This window comes from Lactuca serriola, chromosome 5 (assembly GCF_051521515.1).
Source record: "Lactuca serriola cultivar US96UC23 chromosome 5, Lser_US96UC23_V15, whole genome shotgun sequence".
NCBI lineage: Eukaryota > Viridiplantae > Streptophyta > Magnoliopsida > Asterales > Asteraceae > Lactuca > Lactuca serriola.
This window is the reverse complement of record NC_136412.1, coordinates 332333132-332350456: the sequence shown is the minus strand read 5'-3', so window position 1 is coordinate 332350456 and position 17325 is coordinate 332333132. Positions and strand designations below refer to the sequence as shown.

At 34.9% G+C, this 17325-nt stretch overlaps 4 protein-coding genes across 4 annotated transcripts; 3 read left to right on the top strand and 1 right to left on the bottom strand.

Moving 5' to 3' along the window:
* The first annotated feature begins 44 nt into the window (after positions 1–44).
* On the top strand, positions 45–2430 carry PTAC16 (plastid transcriptionally active 16). Its single transcript, XM_079003541.1, has 5 exons — positions 45–594; positions 838–1290; positions 1447–1515; positions 1585–1643; positions 1729–2430. Exons 1-5 carry the CDS (start codon positions 196–198, stop codon positions 2252–2254), a joined length of 1506 nt encoding a protein of 501 aa, XP_078859667.1. The 5' UTR covers positions 45–195; the 3' UTR covers positions 2255–2430.
* Positions 2431–3880: 1450 nt separating this feature from the next.
* Positions 3881–4333, top strand: LOC145051000 (uncharacterized). The gene has a single exon (XM_078999162.1). It carries the CDS (start codon positions 3881–3883, stop codon positions 4331–4333), a length of 453 nt encoding a protein of 150 aa, XP_078855288.1.
* Positions 4334–5864: 1531 nt separating this feature from the next.
* Positions 5865–7721, top strand: LOC145055240 (uncharacterized). The gene is made up of 3 exons (XM_079003538.1): positions 5865–6670; positions 6790–7338; positions 7438–7721. Exons 1-3 carry the CDS (start codon positions 5912–5914, stop codon positions 7537–7539), a joined length of 1410 nt encoding a protein of 469 aa, XP_078859664.1. The 5' UTR covers positions 5865–5911; the 3' UTR covers positions 7540–7721.
* Positions 7722–7805: 84 nt separating this feature from the next.
* Positions 7806–10221, bottom strand: LOC145055241 (methylsterol monooxygenase 2-2-like). The gene is made up of 7 exons (XM_079003539.1): positions 10064–10221; positions 9232–9369; positions 8936–9081; positions 8662–8781; positions 8287–8499; positions 8134–8214; positions 7806–8034 (listed from the first exon to the last, which is right to left on the bottom strand). Exons 1-7 carry the CDS (start codon positions 10091–10093, stop codon positions 7953–7955), a joined length of 810 nt encoding a protein of 269 aa, XP_078859665.1. The 5' UTR covers positions 10094–10221; the 3' UTR covers positions 7806–7952.
* Positions 10222–17325: the final 7104 nt, after the last annotated feature.

Here is a 17325-nt window from a genome sequence, read left to right as displayed (position 1 = left end):
CCTCATTTATACCTCATCATCCAGATAACATTCAAACAAGATCATCCACCCACCCAATATGTCCACACACATACACGCAGTGTCAAAGCTCTGCCTCTAATGGCGGTTTTCACACACTGAATGGATTCAATCACACCCCCAAATCCCACTCAAAAGAGTCAGAGGTAGAGAGTCAACCGACATTTGCTTTCAATCATGGCTCCGGCTCTTAGCTCTAACTCATTTCTCCTTGCCACTACACCTCACACCAGTCTCGCTTCACTCAAAAACCCTAGGAGATTAATCGTATGTGCGAAGAAATCCGATGTATCTTCTGCCGGAGAAGGTGAAACCGAGAATCGATTTCGGTTCAATTTCGACTTCGGGAAGGTTTCCGATATGAAATCGTTGATTCCAGTTGTGAGTAATCCGTCATCCTCGGGTTCTTTGTTTGGTAGACGTAAGGATCCGAATACGGTGTTTGTTGCTGGAGCTACTGGACAGGCCGGAATTAGCATTGCTCAGACTCTGCTCCGGGAAGGTTTTAGTGTTAGGGCTGGCGTGCCGGAGCTCAGCGCTGCCCAGGATTTGGCTCGTTTGGCCGTAAATTACAAGGTTAGCTTCATCTTCATCCCATTTTGAAGCAGAAATAGTTAGTTTTCAATGTAAACTAGTTAGATTTGAAGAAATCGATTGGGTAAATGTAAAATTACTTCTCTAAGCAACCAATTATCTGTTCTAATCTCTTCTAATTGCAATAACCACCTTGAAAACCAAAACCAGATAATAAGATGGTCATGAGATACGAAGTTATTGGCTTAGTATATAACTTTCTTCTTGGGATATTTACAAACTCAGGTCATCTCCTTAGAAGAATCCAAACGTCTGAATGCAGTCGAATCCACCTTCCAAGACCCTGAAGCCATAGCAAAGGCAATTGGGAACGCCAGCAAAGCTGTAGTCACAATCGGTCCATTTGAAAACGGTCCAACAACAGAGGTCACCACATCAGAAGCTCTTGAATTCATTCAAGCTGCACAATTAGCCGGTGTCAGCCATGTGGCCATAATTTACGACACTGCCCCTGAATCCACCTCAACAAACAACGTATTAGACGGGATCTCATCCTTTTTCAACAATCTTTTCACAAAATCACAGCCGTTGACATTGAAAGAGTTTCTAGATGGTTTGATTGCAACCGATGTGAAGTACACCCTGATCAAGACCAAACTAACCGATGATTATAGTTTGGAGAGTTCATACAATGTTGTTGTGAATGCCGAAGGGATCACTGCAGAAAACGACTACAAAGTAATGTAATGTAATGTATGCCATTGTTTCTTTGATTTGAGTAGTCTTAGATGTTTGGAAAGATTAGTTAGAAAACAATTTGGGAGAGTTGAAATCACATTCGATTCAGGTCGGATTTGTTCATATCTGACTGGATTTTTTTCCTGGAAACTGTAGGTATCGAAGTCACGGATTGCATCGTTGATAGCAGATGTCTTTTCCAACACAGAAGTAGCAGAAAATAAGGTGAAAAAAGTTATTCAAACTTAGTTATTAAGTCTTTATGTGAAAAGACTGAGTTATTTTTGGTGTTAGGTTGTGGAAGTGGCTACAAGTCCCAATGCAGCTGCGAAGTCAGTGAGTGAACTTTTCAGGTAATGCTGTGAATATAATAAGTCAAGTATTATATAATTTAAAGTACGAGTTGTGTATTTACATATTTGGCCCTTTTACTTTTAGTGCAATTCCGGAGGATGGTAGACGAAAAGCTTATGCAGAAGCAAAAGCAAAAGCGGAGGAAGTTGAAGAAAAAGAGGTGAAAAAATTGGAAGCAAAAGAGGAGGCTGCAACTGCAACACCGAGTTTAGCAGAAGATGTTCAAGAGAAGGCGACAACAGCAGCCCGAAAATCATTCACAGAACTCATGGATCGATTCAAATCCGTGACCCAGGAACCTGAAAAAGAAGAAAAAGAAGAAGAAACCTCGGAGGATCAAAATGGTGCACCAGGGTTAGCCATGTCATGGGATAAACTGAGCTCAGGGTTCGCATCAGCGGTTAAGAAGAACAACATTCAGCTACCAAAAGTGCAGATTGCAACAGTTAGAGGACAAGCCAAGGCTCGGGCTTTGGCTCCAAAACAAGCCGTGGTTAAGAAAGCTGCGGCTAGAAAGGAGCCACGGGTGCAGCCTAAAGAGCCGAAAGCTGAAAAAAGGAAGATCTTTGGGGGCGTGTTTCAGCAGGAGACCATTTATGTTGATGACTGAGACCATTTCTTTATGTTAAATGTATATGTGAATTGTAGTTGAATCTTCGATGGTCGAATGCTGGTTTAATTAACTAGCTCGAGCATCAACTTATTCACTTGTATCCTTTTGTTTTGTTTTTGTTCATCTCGTATATTTTTTTTTCAGAGTACCAATATATATTTATTCAGTTTTAAGACGGAAAATACCAATATATTAGTCATTCAGCTCTCAAGGTTAATTGTTAACAGTATTGATACTTTGTTTAATATGTCACTTCTTTTTTTTTAAGACGCCATATAGGATGTCGTCTAATTTTACCCGGTTGAAATTCATCATAATTGTGTAAAAAGAACCTAAAAATTTGTTTGTTGATCTTTTGAGTAATTTAAAAGATGAGCGGCCAAAATGCAAATTGAGTACAAACTTACAATATGTACAGAAAAGGACAAAAATAAAAACCAAAATTTAAGAAACTTTTCCCAATTTCCAAGTAAAAATCTTATATTTATTTTTAAACAGAAGAATAATTACATAACCTTGTGGATAACGTGACTTGGTATCAAATGTTCACACCAACCATTCTACGGTGCCTCCTTTAAGCATGACTTGTATGTCTGCATACCACATTTTCATGATTTCATCTGCTGCTAAAGCATCATGATTTGATTGATTAATCTTGTACCTTTTTGCCATAATATTATTTTAAAGAATTATTTTAAAACGTAATGGAATTAATTACAAGAGATTTACTTTAATTAAAAAAAAAAAAAAAAAAAAAAAAAAAAAAAAAAAAAACCTTGAATTGTGAGTAAACAATGTAACCATATTCATTTACATCTGATATTAAGGTAACATTAAGAAAACAAACAAACACACAAGATGATCATAACCGCTCACTTGGTATTGTTTTTTAAATTAAAGATCACGACTAAAAAGTGAACTTGCTGTATGGAGTTAGAATACAAAAAAGTATAAAACCCAAGAAAGCACACACGTTAAGACATTAGCTACAATGACAGATACCCAAAATTTATGCCGATTTATGGCTTTTCATGACATGAAGTCATGAACACAAATAATTAACCATGGCATGGAAAATGTTTCCATATAAATATGTTAAAAAGAAAGAAGCGTTTGCACATTCACATGATTAATCAACACCTTAAAGTGTTAATAAAAAGCATTTCAAGAAACTTATAAACACAAATTACACCAAGATCCAATTCACTTGTTCATTATTTTTCATTTAAAATGTCGACACAAATCCATAAGAAATCAAGAACAAGAAGAGTATGCAAATCCATTGTCATAATTTCATTATCCCTCTCCATAATCTTCATCTTGATCTTCTCCATTAATCCTTGTTACCACACAACCCAAATCTTGGTACCCAATTTCAACCTAAATTATTATAAAAATTCCCAAACTACCCCTACCAACATCTCCGATATTGTATTTGGTATCGGGGGCACAATAAAAATGTGGCAGACAAGGAAGCACTATGTCGAATCATGGTGGCACCCAAATGTAACCTGTGGCTTCCTCTTCCTAGATGAAGCCCCTATCCAACACCTCCCCTGGCCTCCCACTTCTCCGCCTGTACGTGTATCTAGTAATCACAAAGGCATCCCATACACTATAAGAATGGCACGATTGATCCGTGAAACATTTAATGCAAAGAACAGTAGTGTCAGGTGGTATGTGATGGCAGATGATGATACCATTTTCTTTTTGGAGAACTTGGTGAATATGTTAAAGAAATATGATTATGAGGGTTACTATTATATCGGTGTGAATTCAGAAAGTATCATATCTAATAGTTTATTTTCGTTCAATATGGGTTTTGGTGGTGCGGGATTTGCTTTAAGTTACCCTCTAGCTGAGGCGTTGGCTAAGAACTTAGATGTTTGTTTAAATAAGTACGGAAAACTTCATGGGAGTGATCATATTTTGCAATCTTGTGTGTCTGATTTTGGGGTTTCACTTACTCAAGAAAAAGGTTTTCATCAGGTAAATTTCTTCATAAATGAATTCCGTGTATCAAGTTTGGACCCACTATTATTTACAAAGAAAAAAAGAAGACACAAACTAAAGTGATATTTAGCACGTCACATTGTCTTATAAACTAATTTAATTTTCAGGATTTTTTTAATTATAATATTTGACAAACCAAAAAGCATCTTATAAATTAGTTTTTGAAAAAACTACTAATGTTTCAACAGTTTCTCGAGACTTTTTTAAATCCTTTAAATATATATATTTATTAATTATAAAAAAATTATTTTTCTACATGTCATTTTATGTTCTCTGTTAGCTTTTACCAACCAACATTTATATCAACTAGTTTCAACTATAATGTGAGTTTGCCAAAGATAGCCTAAAACCTTGATTATTTATTATTTCCTCCTCTTACAAAAAATATTTGAGAAAAAGACAGTTTTACTTGGAGAAATGGAAGTAAATTAAAAAAAGAAGCCAAATCTGTAAAAAGTTAAAGGGTTAATGGAAAACTCATTTATCTAATTTTATTAAATTGTTTTTTTGTGCAGATCGATATGCATGGGGACATATCAGGCCTTCTTTCGGCACACCCACAAACTCCATTGGTGTCCCTCCACCACCTTGATGCCGTAGAGCCGCTCTTCCCCGCCATGAACCGCCAACAATCCCTAAACCATTTGATGACATCAGCAAAAATCGACCAGTCAAGGATACTCCAACAAAGCATTGGTTACCACCACCCAAAAAATTGGAGCTTCTCTTTGTCGTGGGGCTACTCTGTGCATATTTACGAGAAAACCCTCCCATCAAGTTTTTTACAGGTACCACTTCAGACATTTGGGGAGTGGCAAAAAGGAGCTAAGCCTGCTTTCATGATGAACACTAGAGGTCTTAGCAGTGACCCGTGTGAAATCCCTCATGTTTTTTACTTTCATTCCGTGGAGGAATCTGGTGGAGGATGGCGGAGGGAGGTGGTGAAAACCTATGTTAGGAGACTGCCTCGGCGGTTGTCGCCTTGCTTGGCGAATGGGAATCACTCTGCGGATTATTTGGATATGATTCACGTGATCTCGCCAGTGAAGAGACATGTTACAGTGAGTTACTGAGTTTGGTATTTTGGATTTATTACAAAAGTAATAATTGGTTAAAAAAAGTTTTTTCATTTTCTTTTTCATTAATTGATTTTATGTTTGTTTAATTACAGGAAGGAAGCAGAAGAGAATGTTGTGACATAATACAAGTGGAAAAAGGGAATTCTACAACGATCAAGCTTAGACCTTGCATGAAATATGAACTGATTGGTTGAATTTATTGACTTTTATATTTTGTTAAAATTCAACCAAAATTCATCTTCATGTTTATATATGTTTAGTTATCTACTTCGATTAAAGGCATTATTAATAACCAGAATTTTATTTCTGTCAATTGTCATGGACCACTTTAGTATTTGATTCAATCCTTCCAAAACAATCGTCTTTACTAGCTTTTCATGACATGAACACATAAATAAATAACCATGGGCATGGAAAATGTTGCCATAAAAACATGTTAAAAGAAAAAAGCATTGCACATTTTTCATGAAAAATCAACACCTTAAAGTGTTAATAAAAAATTCTCAACAGCCTTATACACACAATTTACTTCAAGATCCAATCCACTTTGAAATAATTTGAAATGTTGACACAAATCCATAAGTTATCAAGAACAAGAAGAGTATGCAAATCCATGGTCATAATCTCACTATTCCTCTCCATAATCTTGATCTTGATTTTCTCCATCAATCCTTGTTCCCAAACGACCCAAATCTTGATACCCAATTTCAATCTCAATTATTTCAAGAATACCCAAACTACCCCTACTAACATCTCCCATGTTGTATTCGGTATTACGGGTACCGTAAAAACTTGGCACACGAAGAAACACTATATCGAATCCTGGTGGCGCCCAAATGTAACCCGTGGCTTCCTCTTCCTAGATGAAACCCCTATCGAACACCTCCCCTGGCCTCCCACCTCTCCGCCTGTACGTGTCTCCGGTGATCACAAGGGCACGCCATACACTATCAGAATGGCACGAGTGATCCAGGGGACATTTAAGGCAGAGAACAAAAATGTAAGATGGTATGTGATGGCAGATGACGACACCATTTTCTTTTTGGAGAATTTGTTGAACGTGTTAAAGAAATATGATCACGAGGGTTACTATTATATAGGCACGAATTCGGAAAGTATCTTATCTAATACTTGGTTTTCGTTTGATATGGGTTTTGGTGGGGCCGGATTTGCTTTGAGTTACCCTCTCGCTGAGGCTTTGGCTAAGAACTTAGATGTTTGTTTAAACAAATATCAATATCTTCATACTAGTGACCATATTTTGCGATCTTGTATAGCTGATTTCGGGGTTTCACTTACTCAAGAAAAGGGTTTTCATCAGGTAAACTTCCTTATAAAATTTAATAAAATCTTCACACATTGATGTTAAAAAATATTTGCAAACATGACAGCATGTTTGAGAAAATTAAAGGAACAAATAAAGGATTTTTGTATTTGCAGATTGATCTACGTGGGGACATTTCAGGTCTTCTTTCAGCACACCCACAAACTCCTTTGGTGTCCCTCCACCACCTTGACGCCGTAGAGCCGCTCTTCCCCGCCACAGACCGCCAACAATCGTTAAACCATTTGATGACATCAGCAAAAACCGACCAGTCAAGGCTACTCCAACAAAGCATTTGCTACCACCACCCGAAAAACTGGACCTTTTCTTTGTCGTGGGGATACTCGGTGCATATTTATGAAAAAACTCTCCCGTCGTGTTTTTTGCAGTTACCCCTTCAAACGTTTGAGGAGTGGGAGAAAGGAGGTTGGCCTGCTTTCATGGTGAATACTAGAGGTCTTAGCCAGGACCCTTGTGAAATCCCTCATGTTTTTTACTTTTATTCCGTGGAAGAATCCGGCGGTGGAGGATGGCGGAGGGAGGTGGTGACAACCTATGTTCGGAGGTTGCCACGGCGGTTGCTGCCTTGCTTGGTTAATGGAAATCACTCAGCGGATTATGTGGATAAGATTCTCGTGATCTCACCAGTGAAGAGACTTGTTACTGTGAGTTTGATATTTAGATTTTATTACAAAAAGAAATGTGGTATATATGTTTTTTTAATTTTCTTGTTGATTATTTTTTTTTTTTATGTTTGTTTACAGGAGGGAAGCAGAAGAGAATGCTGTGACATAATACAAGTGGAGAAAGAGAATTCTACAACGATCAAGCTTAGGCCTTGCATGAAATATGAAATGACTTGGTGATTTTTTTTAATTTTTTTTTTTTTTTTGGGGGGGGGGGGGGGGGGGGGATTTTATATTTTGTTTAAAGTTCAACCAAAATTAACCTTCATTTTTATTTTGATTTAGTTATCTGACTTGATTAGGGATATTATCAACTTGGATTTGAGACAGTTTTTAAAATTATATTAATGACCTTATGTTCATTAGCGTTTTATTTATTTGACCCAATCATCCAGAATCTAATCAAATCAAATGAACCAATGTGTCACGTCTAATAGTCTAAGCAATTAACAAAAAACCTCATAGCCATATTAAGAACATTACATACGAAATTAAAGAAACTAGTACACTCATCATAGAAAAAGTTTAAACTGATTCTACATCAGTAACGAAGAAATCACAGACAATATAAAAGGGATTACCTTTATTTTAATTTAATTCTCTTTAAACTCAGCTACCTCTTCTTCAGTTTTCAAAGCCTTGAGTTTTCTGTACCCATGGTCTGTACCAAATATCCTGACAATTTTTTTTTTTTTTTTGAGAAATAAAATTACAAAATAATTTAAACATACATAAATACTTTTAAAGTTAAAATAATTTTAATAATATCTTTACCAGTCCATGTAAACAAAAGTAGACGAGTAGTTGCCTGACTTGGTGTAAATCAGTCGGTGATGATAATCATGAAAATCAGAACTGAGAAAAAAAAAAATTAGATAACTTGAGAAAGCAAAATGGTGAATTTTAAGTTGAGTGGGAAGTGCTAACCCTCCATATAAAGGGAGAAAGTTTGAAGGGCTCCATGGGAAATGGTAACCACAATGTGCTTCAACTGTCTCAAGAACTCTCACTACCATCCATAACCAAAGAGTTATCAAATGAGGCCCTGTGATGGCAGGACCGAAAATTGTAGCAAATCCAAGGAATAATATTTCAGCTGGATGTGCATATTCAGATGTCAATCCAAAAGGTGTTGCATACCTGTCAAATTACACAAATCTATTAATTAATTAATAACAACACAACAAAACAGAATGTACTGCAAGGACTCGTTTTGATCTCTCATTTGTGAAAATGACGTGAATGCCCACTCCTCATTTCCACCATAAAAAATGTAAAAAAACAGAATCTCACGTCACGTACTCATGATGGACACTGTGGATGTGCTTGTAGAGCCATTTCGTGTGTAAAATTCTATGTCCCCAGTAAAATATGAAATCTTCCACAATGAAGTAGAATAGAATCTGAGTCGACATAACTTTCCTGCACAGTAGATGAAAAATTCAAAAAGGAAGGGTAAAATTGGATTATTTTTGAAACATAGGGGATGTAGTTGATCTGGGGTGCATACTGCATACCATACCACTATTGATCTACAAATAAAGTGGTATATATAATATAAAGAACCTGTAAATACCAGGACGGCAGAGGAAGACTACTTCTCATTCCCATGAATCTGAATACAGGATAGGAAGCAAGCATCACAGGAAGGTTCACACAAAAATGATAAAACAGTAGCCGAGTAATACATTTCTCTTGAGCTTCACTGCTGTTATTCTTGGCCTTCAAACAAAAATGTCAAGTCACATTGAATCATGTAGGTAACATGTACAAATAAATAGCAGAAACTTTCACTTATAAGTTATAAGTATAACAAACAGAGATTAGCAATAGAGGTAACAACTTATTAGAGTAATCCATAGTGAAATTAACCTGAATTTTGTACTTTCTGAGCCATCCTGCTCTTTCTATGTATATGAAAGGAAGTCCCGACAAGAAGAAGACAAGTTCATGAAGAATAAAGCTACCAACACAAGCCAGCTGAAAGTCACTGAAATGAGTAATCAAGTACTGCAAAAAAAAAAAAAAAGGGATAGGTCAACAAATAGAACTATCTTCCATGATGATCTGCTAAAATTCTCATGTCCAGACTATGTGATTATCATAAACCACTTGTACACCAAAATTTGCAAATGGTGGGACTATATCCCTTCAGTTTGATCATAATTTTAATCAGCTACTACTTTAAACCCGTTTCTCTATAATGTAGATCAATTTCAGGTCATCTGCCTTGCATGATTGCATCCGTTCATTGACCTGTGTGTTCTATGTTAAAGTTCACGTCACGGTATAATCTTCCATACACCGATTTGAATCAGTACACATAACAACGCATCGTGTACAGAATCTGGAGTACGTACGCCATAGGAATAGTAAATTCACAATGCATTTGCGAAGAACAGTTCATTAACATGAAATTGAAATCGATAATCCAAAATTTCTTTCTCTACAATGTACCAATCGAAACCAATGCATCGTTTTATCAGTTAAACAATATCACAGGTTCTAACTCGTAAACCTAAAACTCGATGCTCCATTGAATTAAGAGATTCGTGTATCCTAGCAATAGAATGTCGTATGAAGTAATGCATCGGGAAAAAGTAATAAGAATCATCCGTCAATGAGATCAAATTAGGGCAAAAAAACAAGTAAACATAAATCAAAAGGCAGAGAATTAGTTGAAGGTTAAGAGGAGTGAATATACCGTCCAACCAGCTTCAATGACGGAAGCCATGGAATCCAGCCGGCGATGAGATTTAGGAGCGGTGAAGGTTAGAGAGATGACAAATTAACATGAGAGGAGGAAGATAACAGACAGTCAAAAGGAATCTGAGCTCGTGGGGTCATGACCTGATATACATCCACGTTGACGTAGACACTTTATACTAGTCATAATGATGGCTGGTTTTTAGCATCGAATCAAATCGAGTTCCAACCCAAAAATGCACGTAACAAATTATTATTATTATTAGGTGTAAAACCGTGTAATACACGGATTGATTAAAAAAATCAAAATGTAAATAATAAATATTTTTTAAAATAAAATTTTGAAATAAAGAATAAAAAACATATTAATTGCAATTTATTATCATATTTATTATATTTAATACTTTACATATATACATGTAAATATTATAATTTTAAAAATTGAAAAATCTAGAAATTGACATGTGGATTTTATTTTATTTTAAAAATATCACAAAATAACAAATGTCAAAACTTATAAGAGATTGACATGTGGCAAAATTGATATTCATTTATTATAGTAAATTATTTTGAATTTTTATACTTTTTAATGGCGATTCTATATGTACACCCGATTAGCAACGTGATAATTAGGAGTGAGCTTGAAAAATCAAACCCATTGGAACCAAACCGGGACCACTATATGGGTTTAACTAGTAATTTAATACGCGATTATTTTATGTGTTTTTGTTACTTATTATAAATGAAAAACAAATGGATAAAAGTAAAATTTTAAAAAGATTAAGTTTGAAAGATAAAAATGATATTTTAAAAAGTAAACGGATGATAAATATCATTTTACAAAATACAATGGTTGCAAGTAACGGATTATACAAAGTTTGGGGATTAAAGTTGTACTTTACGCATTAAGATATTTATACATTGTGCATCTTCAGTAGTACCCTTAGCTACAAATATGAGGATTAAACTCATTTTTGGTTTTTAACCGAACCGAACCGGGTAACCCGGTGGGACTCCAAAAAAATCAGTTAATCCCGGCCATCCTTCTACTGATCCTGAAAAAAAAACCTCCATTCCTTTATTCTTTTTGATGTCGACAATTGATCCAAGGCTAATCACCCCCACACACACAAAGAAAAATCACAATTAATCTGCATCAAAATATCACTCAAAAATCAAGTGTCTTCAACAAACAATTAAGCCTTCACCCATTCTTAATGATTAAGAAGAAAACCGAAAATCCATGGAAAAATGGTTCCCTATGGATGATATGTTCTATTACTTTAGTATACAAAGTTCTGCTAAGTGTATAATAAACTTGTTATGCAAAATAATATACGTAGTATTAGATACTTGTTGTATACCAATTGTTCAAATACATTAGTTTTCGGCGTTATTTGTATATTCCCTTTGGGCTATGGACATTATTGATTTTTGGGCTACTTGACTACTTTCCATTGTGAATCCATTTAGGCATTTATGTCATATTTTCTCGGATATGTACGGATTTTTGGTGTTGTTTATATATAATTTTTGGGCTACTATACATCAAGATGATGATGTTATTTTGTATATATTTATTGGGCTACGGTACATAATTCATGCTATTGTAGAATGTAGATAAAGTTTATAATTTGTTTTGTAATAAGTTGTAACATTTAAGTTTAATGGAAGTATGTTGTTTAGGATGATGATATCTTTGTTGGTTGAACAAACGAACAAAAAAAGATGGATATGCTTTGACGTTTTACACAGATAAAAAGGATGGAGTTACGTGAAATAATGAAAAATGCAAGTTTGCTATGTGGTTTATAAAGCCAATCTAGTAAAAAACGGAACTTCAAGCTTAAAAAAAATATTTTGCTATTTGTGATAAAAATTAGGAAAACAAAATAGCTATGAAAAACACACTACGTTACAATTTAGGAAAAAAGCTAATGGAAAGGGAAATGTAAGCATATGGATGTGATGAAAATACAATCAAAATGTTTTATTAAACTTGTTTATTGTGGGTAAAGTATCATTTAAACTAGAAAGGTCACCCCCGCTACGCGGGGGCCAGAAGCTTTCAATATTGTTTCCAAATCGATAAATATAACAGACGTAGAAAGTGAAAGGATGAAAAGCCCGAACTTTGTTCCAGACCGTTTTTTTCATTTTTTTATGAAAAAATGTAAAAGTTTTAGCTGCAAGGATCAAAAGTGTCAAAACGGCTAAAGAATTGAAGGGGTGTGAATTAGCAAATTTTTAGAAAATGGGTCAAAGTTGTCAAACCGTTAAAGTTTTGTGGTCAAACTTTAAATATTAAAAGGTTCCTAAAAAGTGTAAAAATATTGATTGCAATGACCAAAAATGTCAAAATAGGTAAAGAATGAGGAGCAAAGTGCAGGGACCAATTCTGCCAAAAAATGATAACTTTACTATTCCTAACATTCATATCTTTAATATATATATATATATATATATATATATATATATATATATATATATATATATTAATTTGCTGAGAAAGAAATTTGTATTTAGTATATAAATGCTTTAAATGTGAATGTTAGTTTGCTTTCATTACATAAGGTTAAGGGAGTGGTCACCACCAACCCATCAGAAAAGTGTTGTCAATTCAGTGTCACAACAAGCTCACTATCAAATCGGTAGTCGTTGAAAATAATTAGCACTCCACATTATTTATTTATTTATTATTTTTGTTTTTTCATGAGATTAAATAAAAATAATAATGCTTAGCCAATCACAAAATAAGAAGAAACGGTCAAAATGGTTTAGCAAATCAAATGCAACATCTTCCTTTGTCTCCATGACCACTCCACATCCAACCCATCGGAGCCTAGGGCGATGTTCACGAGTGGCTTAGTGTGCCACATAGGAACTCACGTGTGACTTGAGGCTCCATTTTGGATAGCCTAAAGTTAGTAGACACGTTTCAAAGTACTACATTGAAGAAAGAAACAGATTGTCTGCTTACTTAAATAATCCCACGTGGATCATTTAACCACACATTTTCACATCCTCGTGTCAACGAGTGATTTACATGACTGTCACGACATATTTTGTAGATGATGAGTGGGGTATATATAAAAAACTTATTGATTTTAGACCAATTAAAAAGGGTGAGGATATAGCCCTTGAGTTATTAGGTTGCATACATGGATATAAATTAAGAACGTTATTAGCATATGACGGTTGACAGTGCATCTTCAAACGATACAACAATTGAATTTTTACTAAAAAAATCGCCAAATATGTATGATGGTGCATGATTCATATATTACATATAGTCTTACTGAGTATTTGGCTTATGAACAATACAAGTTTGGAGCCACGACTTTTCCAGTTTAGTTGTGGCTCGAATACTGTCTGGTTTTGAGCCAAAATTTTTTTCACTCATCGTCATTATTCTCCAATTTGTCTCTTCCACATGTTGTGCTTCCCACTGTAAACACTAATATCATCTCCTATTTAGGTTTTGTGTGTCGTATCTATTTTGGGTATCTTCTACCACTACCGGTGGTGCCCAACAAAATCCCTAATATTGATTTCAATCGCCTACGCCTTCATCTCTAGTCTTGTATGCAAATCAGTTGACCATCGTCGTAGATTGTGTGTTCCATTACAGATATTGGATGCCCAATTTTATCTTAGCTTTACTTATCTTCCTTCACGGCAGAAATCATTAACGGTTTATTCAGAATACGAAGGGGAAGAAACCAGATGGCTTTGGGAAGAACAACGATTGATGAGGGTGGAGCATCGGTCGAATGGGGAGGAACAACGGTGGGATGCTGAGAGAGAATTTCTATTAAATGAAATCAAGTCTCTAAAACTCCATATTCACAAGCTACAAGGCCACAACGTAAAAGACCTAATATTTTGTTACAAGATATTAAGAAAGTATGAACTTTCACTATTGAATTGAAGATTTATACATCCTCAACCTCAGGTAATCGAATACCATTGATTTGATGGAGGATCAAAAGGCTATTATTTCAACGGTGTCACTTGTTATTCATTTTGGTCTCTTACAAATGGTTTATTTTCAAAATATTTTGTATCTTATGAATTGTAACACCCTGTTCCGAATCATTTCCTAATGCGGGGTCACGACCCGAAGACCGATTATCATAAAGCTTAGGGCCTTTGAAAAAAAGGGGATTTATACACAGTTGGGTGTGGATAAGGCAGGATAGATGATATGGAAATTCGGTTTATGAGTTGGAGCCCAAGGATATAACCGTAAAGAGGTAGTCGGGTCTTTTATGAATTTTGGATTTTTGTTCGAAAAGTTTTAAGGCGAGGATGAGTTGATAGAAGTGTAGAGCTTCTCGTTACCTTTTTGTATATATAAGGATCATCAAAAACGGACTTATAACGAATAAGTTATAGTCTTCGTAAGTTTAGGGAATTTAGGGTTAACCGAGTACACGGGGAGTACATAAGTGTACACATGGTGTACTAGTGTAAAGGCCAGTATGCGGGGCGTACATTGGTGTACATTGGTCGTACTAAGGGAAATGATCGTGGGGCCTTAAGAAAGTACGTTGGGCACACCAGAAGTACTTTGAGTGTACTACAGTCAGACCAAAACCCTAATCTAGGGTCTTGGACCCTATTTAAGTACCTTAACTCACCACGAAACCCTATTATCTTCAGCCTCCATCCCCCTAAACCCTAGAAATGAAACCCTAGCCTCCATTGGTGTGGTTCTTGAGTTCTTGGTGGTATTTCATGCTTTTTGATGCTCATGGAAGAAGAAGGAGATTCTTGGAGAAGTGTGGGATTGCTTGGAGCATGTGGATCCAGGCTTTGTGCATCATGATCTATCTTCTCAAGGTATAAAGCTTCAAACTTGATGACTTTTATTCATATATCTTGTTATGGCATAATTTCATGAGCTTTTGTCCCAAAGTTTGGATCTATGTGAGTATGGAGTACTCCAAAGCAAATTAATTGTCCCTTTTGAGGTCTTGAAGTGTATTGAGCCATGAAAATGCTTGCTTAATCATTTCCTTAGCACCATGGAAGAGTTAAGTGGTTTTGAATGTTGTAAAAGGAAGGATTTTGGAGATTTAGCCCTCTTTAGCCATGCAAAGGTTTGAAGGTTTCAACTTTATGGTTTAAGACATCATTTAGGGTTAAGAGGAGTGGTTGGATGCCTTTGACTTAACCCAACAAGAGATTAATGCGAATTTTTGGCCCCTGATAAGTACGTTGGGCATACTCAGAAGTACGCTCAACGTAAATGGAGTTTCAATCTTTAAGGACTTGTACTTTGTGCTTAGAGGGTGAGTACATGGGGCGTACACTTCTGGTACGTTGGACGTACTCCCCAATATGTTAAATTTTGGGTTTTTTGGTTTGGGCCTTGTTGGAGTTGAATTAGGTGTCTAAGCCCATAACTATATTTACTATGTATTTGAATTAATAGTAGCATAGTCCTTTTAGGTTGCCTTCACATTAGCAACTAGACAGGATGATTAATTGAGAAAGAGAAAGAATTTATTAATTTGATTAATAAATTGAAATAAATGATTTATTAATATTATGAAAATAATATATTATTTAGAAATCATATTATTAATTAAAAGTTAATCAGAAATTAATTTGGAATTAATTTTGGGATTAATTGTATTAATTAAAAGTGTAAGGGTTGTTTGGTAATTTATTGATAGTTAAGGAAGAATCCCTAGAACCCTCCTAAGAGGCTTGGACGAAAATCTTCTAGAGAGGCTCTAGAATTTTCAGCCAAAGGCTATCTTATGAAAGTTTAAGGTTTGCTTGGTCCTTAAGCAAAGCAATTAGGGTTTCCTTATCATAACCCTAGCTTTTTCTCTAAGTCAAGTCACTATATAAAGACCCTTTCACCTATGATTTTCGGCCACCATGAAACCCTAGAGAGTTATAACTGAAATTTAGAGCTTCTTCCTCCTTCTCATAACTCATCTTCTTGCTAAGTGTGTTTGTGAGCCATTAGAGGTATTACACTTGTGATACTTGCTCTTAAGCTTCAAGATCTACAAGGTTTTGGATTGTTATTACTACATAACAATCAAAGGTATGTATCTTAATCCTTATTATGTGATTTTCGATTATAACACATAGATCTAGGGTTTGCATGTTGTTGTTTATATGGTATGTTCAATTAGAGAGGACGTAGATCAAATTAGGGTTGCATGCACACATAGGATTATATGTTTATGCTAAAACCCATCAGTGGTATCATAGTGTAGGTTTAGTCTTCTATTGAATTGATACTAACATGAACTTAAACAAGTGAAATTTTTTAGAATTCACATTATGTTTCGACACCACGATGTGGTGCCTTCGTTTTTTCGCTTTGCCACGACGTGGTAAGCTATCAGGTGCAAAAATTTCGGTTTTTGAAAGGTTTAATATTTATTAGGATAATTACCTTCTATAATATTGTTTACTTGTGTAAACCTAAATATTTTGATTATAATTTGATATTCTAATCTAATAGTAATAATTACTTGCCATGTTTATCTTCCAAATATGTTTTGATCATAAATTGATTGCCAAGAAATTAGGAGTTAAATATTTGTATAAGTTAATTATTTTGTGATTAATATAATTAATCAGTTTTATGTGTGAAATAATTAATTTGAATATTAATTGTACTTAATAATTAAATGCCAAATATTTGGAATTTAATCTTTGAAAATTAAATGGTTTAATTAAAAAATTAAAAGATTATTAAAACCTTAGTATTTTTGAAAAATTTTAAAAATACACCCTTATATTGTATGTAACATTAAAAGTCTAATATTACTATATATATATATATATATATATATATATATATATATATATATATATATATATATATATATATATATATATATATATATATATATATATATATATATATATATATAAGACAAGTCAGTCGAACCGCTAGTACGCCTCATTCATGAAGCCGATCTATAAAGGTAGGTTAAGGAAGCAGCCTCTAAAATGACCACCATTGGGTATCCACTGTTACCCACCGCTCCCTTGATTGGTGGAGGGTCGTTAGCCGAACGGGTTTGATAGGACACTTAATTCTCATTAATAAGTATAATGAAATTAATAAAGTAACTAAACGTTATCTATAAATTTTCAATCTTAGTTACTTTAGGAAAATGTAAAGTGGGGGAGAGTTGTAACACCCAAGATTTTGAAAGCCAAGAAAGTAAAGGAAACCCTAAATTTAGGAGGGACTCGGCGAGTCGGAGCGGGGTCCGGGTC

Coding starts and splice junctions, on each gene's coding strand:
- PTAC16 (XM_079003541.1), top strand. CDS start 196: ATGGCTCCGGCTCTTAGCTCTAACTCATTTCTCCTTGCCACTACACCT. Junction 1,516..1,584: donor CAGAAGTAGCAGAAAATAAG/GTGAAAAAAGTT, acceptor TTTTGGTGTTAG/GTTGTGGAAGTGGCTACAAG. Junction 1,644..1,728: donor TCAGTGAGTGAACTTTTCAG/GTAATGCTGTGA, acceptor TTTTACTTTTAG/TGCAATTCCGGAGGATGGTA.
- LOC145051000 (XM_078999162.1), top strand. CDS start 3,881: ATGGCACGATTGATCCGTGAAACATTTAATGCAAAGAACAGTAGTGTC.
- LOC145055240 (XM_079003538.1), top strand. CDS start 5,912: ATGTTGACACAAATCCATAAGTTATCAAGAACAAGAAGAGTATGCAAA. Junction 6,671..6,789: donor AAGAAAAGGGTTTTCATCAG/GTAAACTTCCTT, acceptor TTGTATTTGCAG/ATTGATCTACGTGGGGACAT. Junction 7,339..7,437: donor CAGTGAAGAGACTTGTTACT/GTGAGTTTGATA, acceptor GTTTGTTTACAG/GAGGGAAGCAGAAGAGAATG.
- LOC145055241 (XM_079003539.1), bottom strand. CDS start 10,093: ATGGCTTCCGTCATTGAAGCTGGTTGGACG. Junction 8,215..8,286: donor TTTCTCCCTTTATATGGAGG/GTTAGCACTTCC, acceptor TTTTTTTCTCAG/TTCTGATTTTCATGATTATC. Junction 8,035..8,133: donor ACTTTTGTTTACATGGACTG/GTAAAGATATTA, acceptor AAAAATTGTCAG/GATATTTGGTACAGACCATG.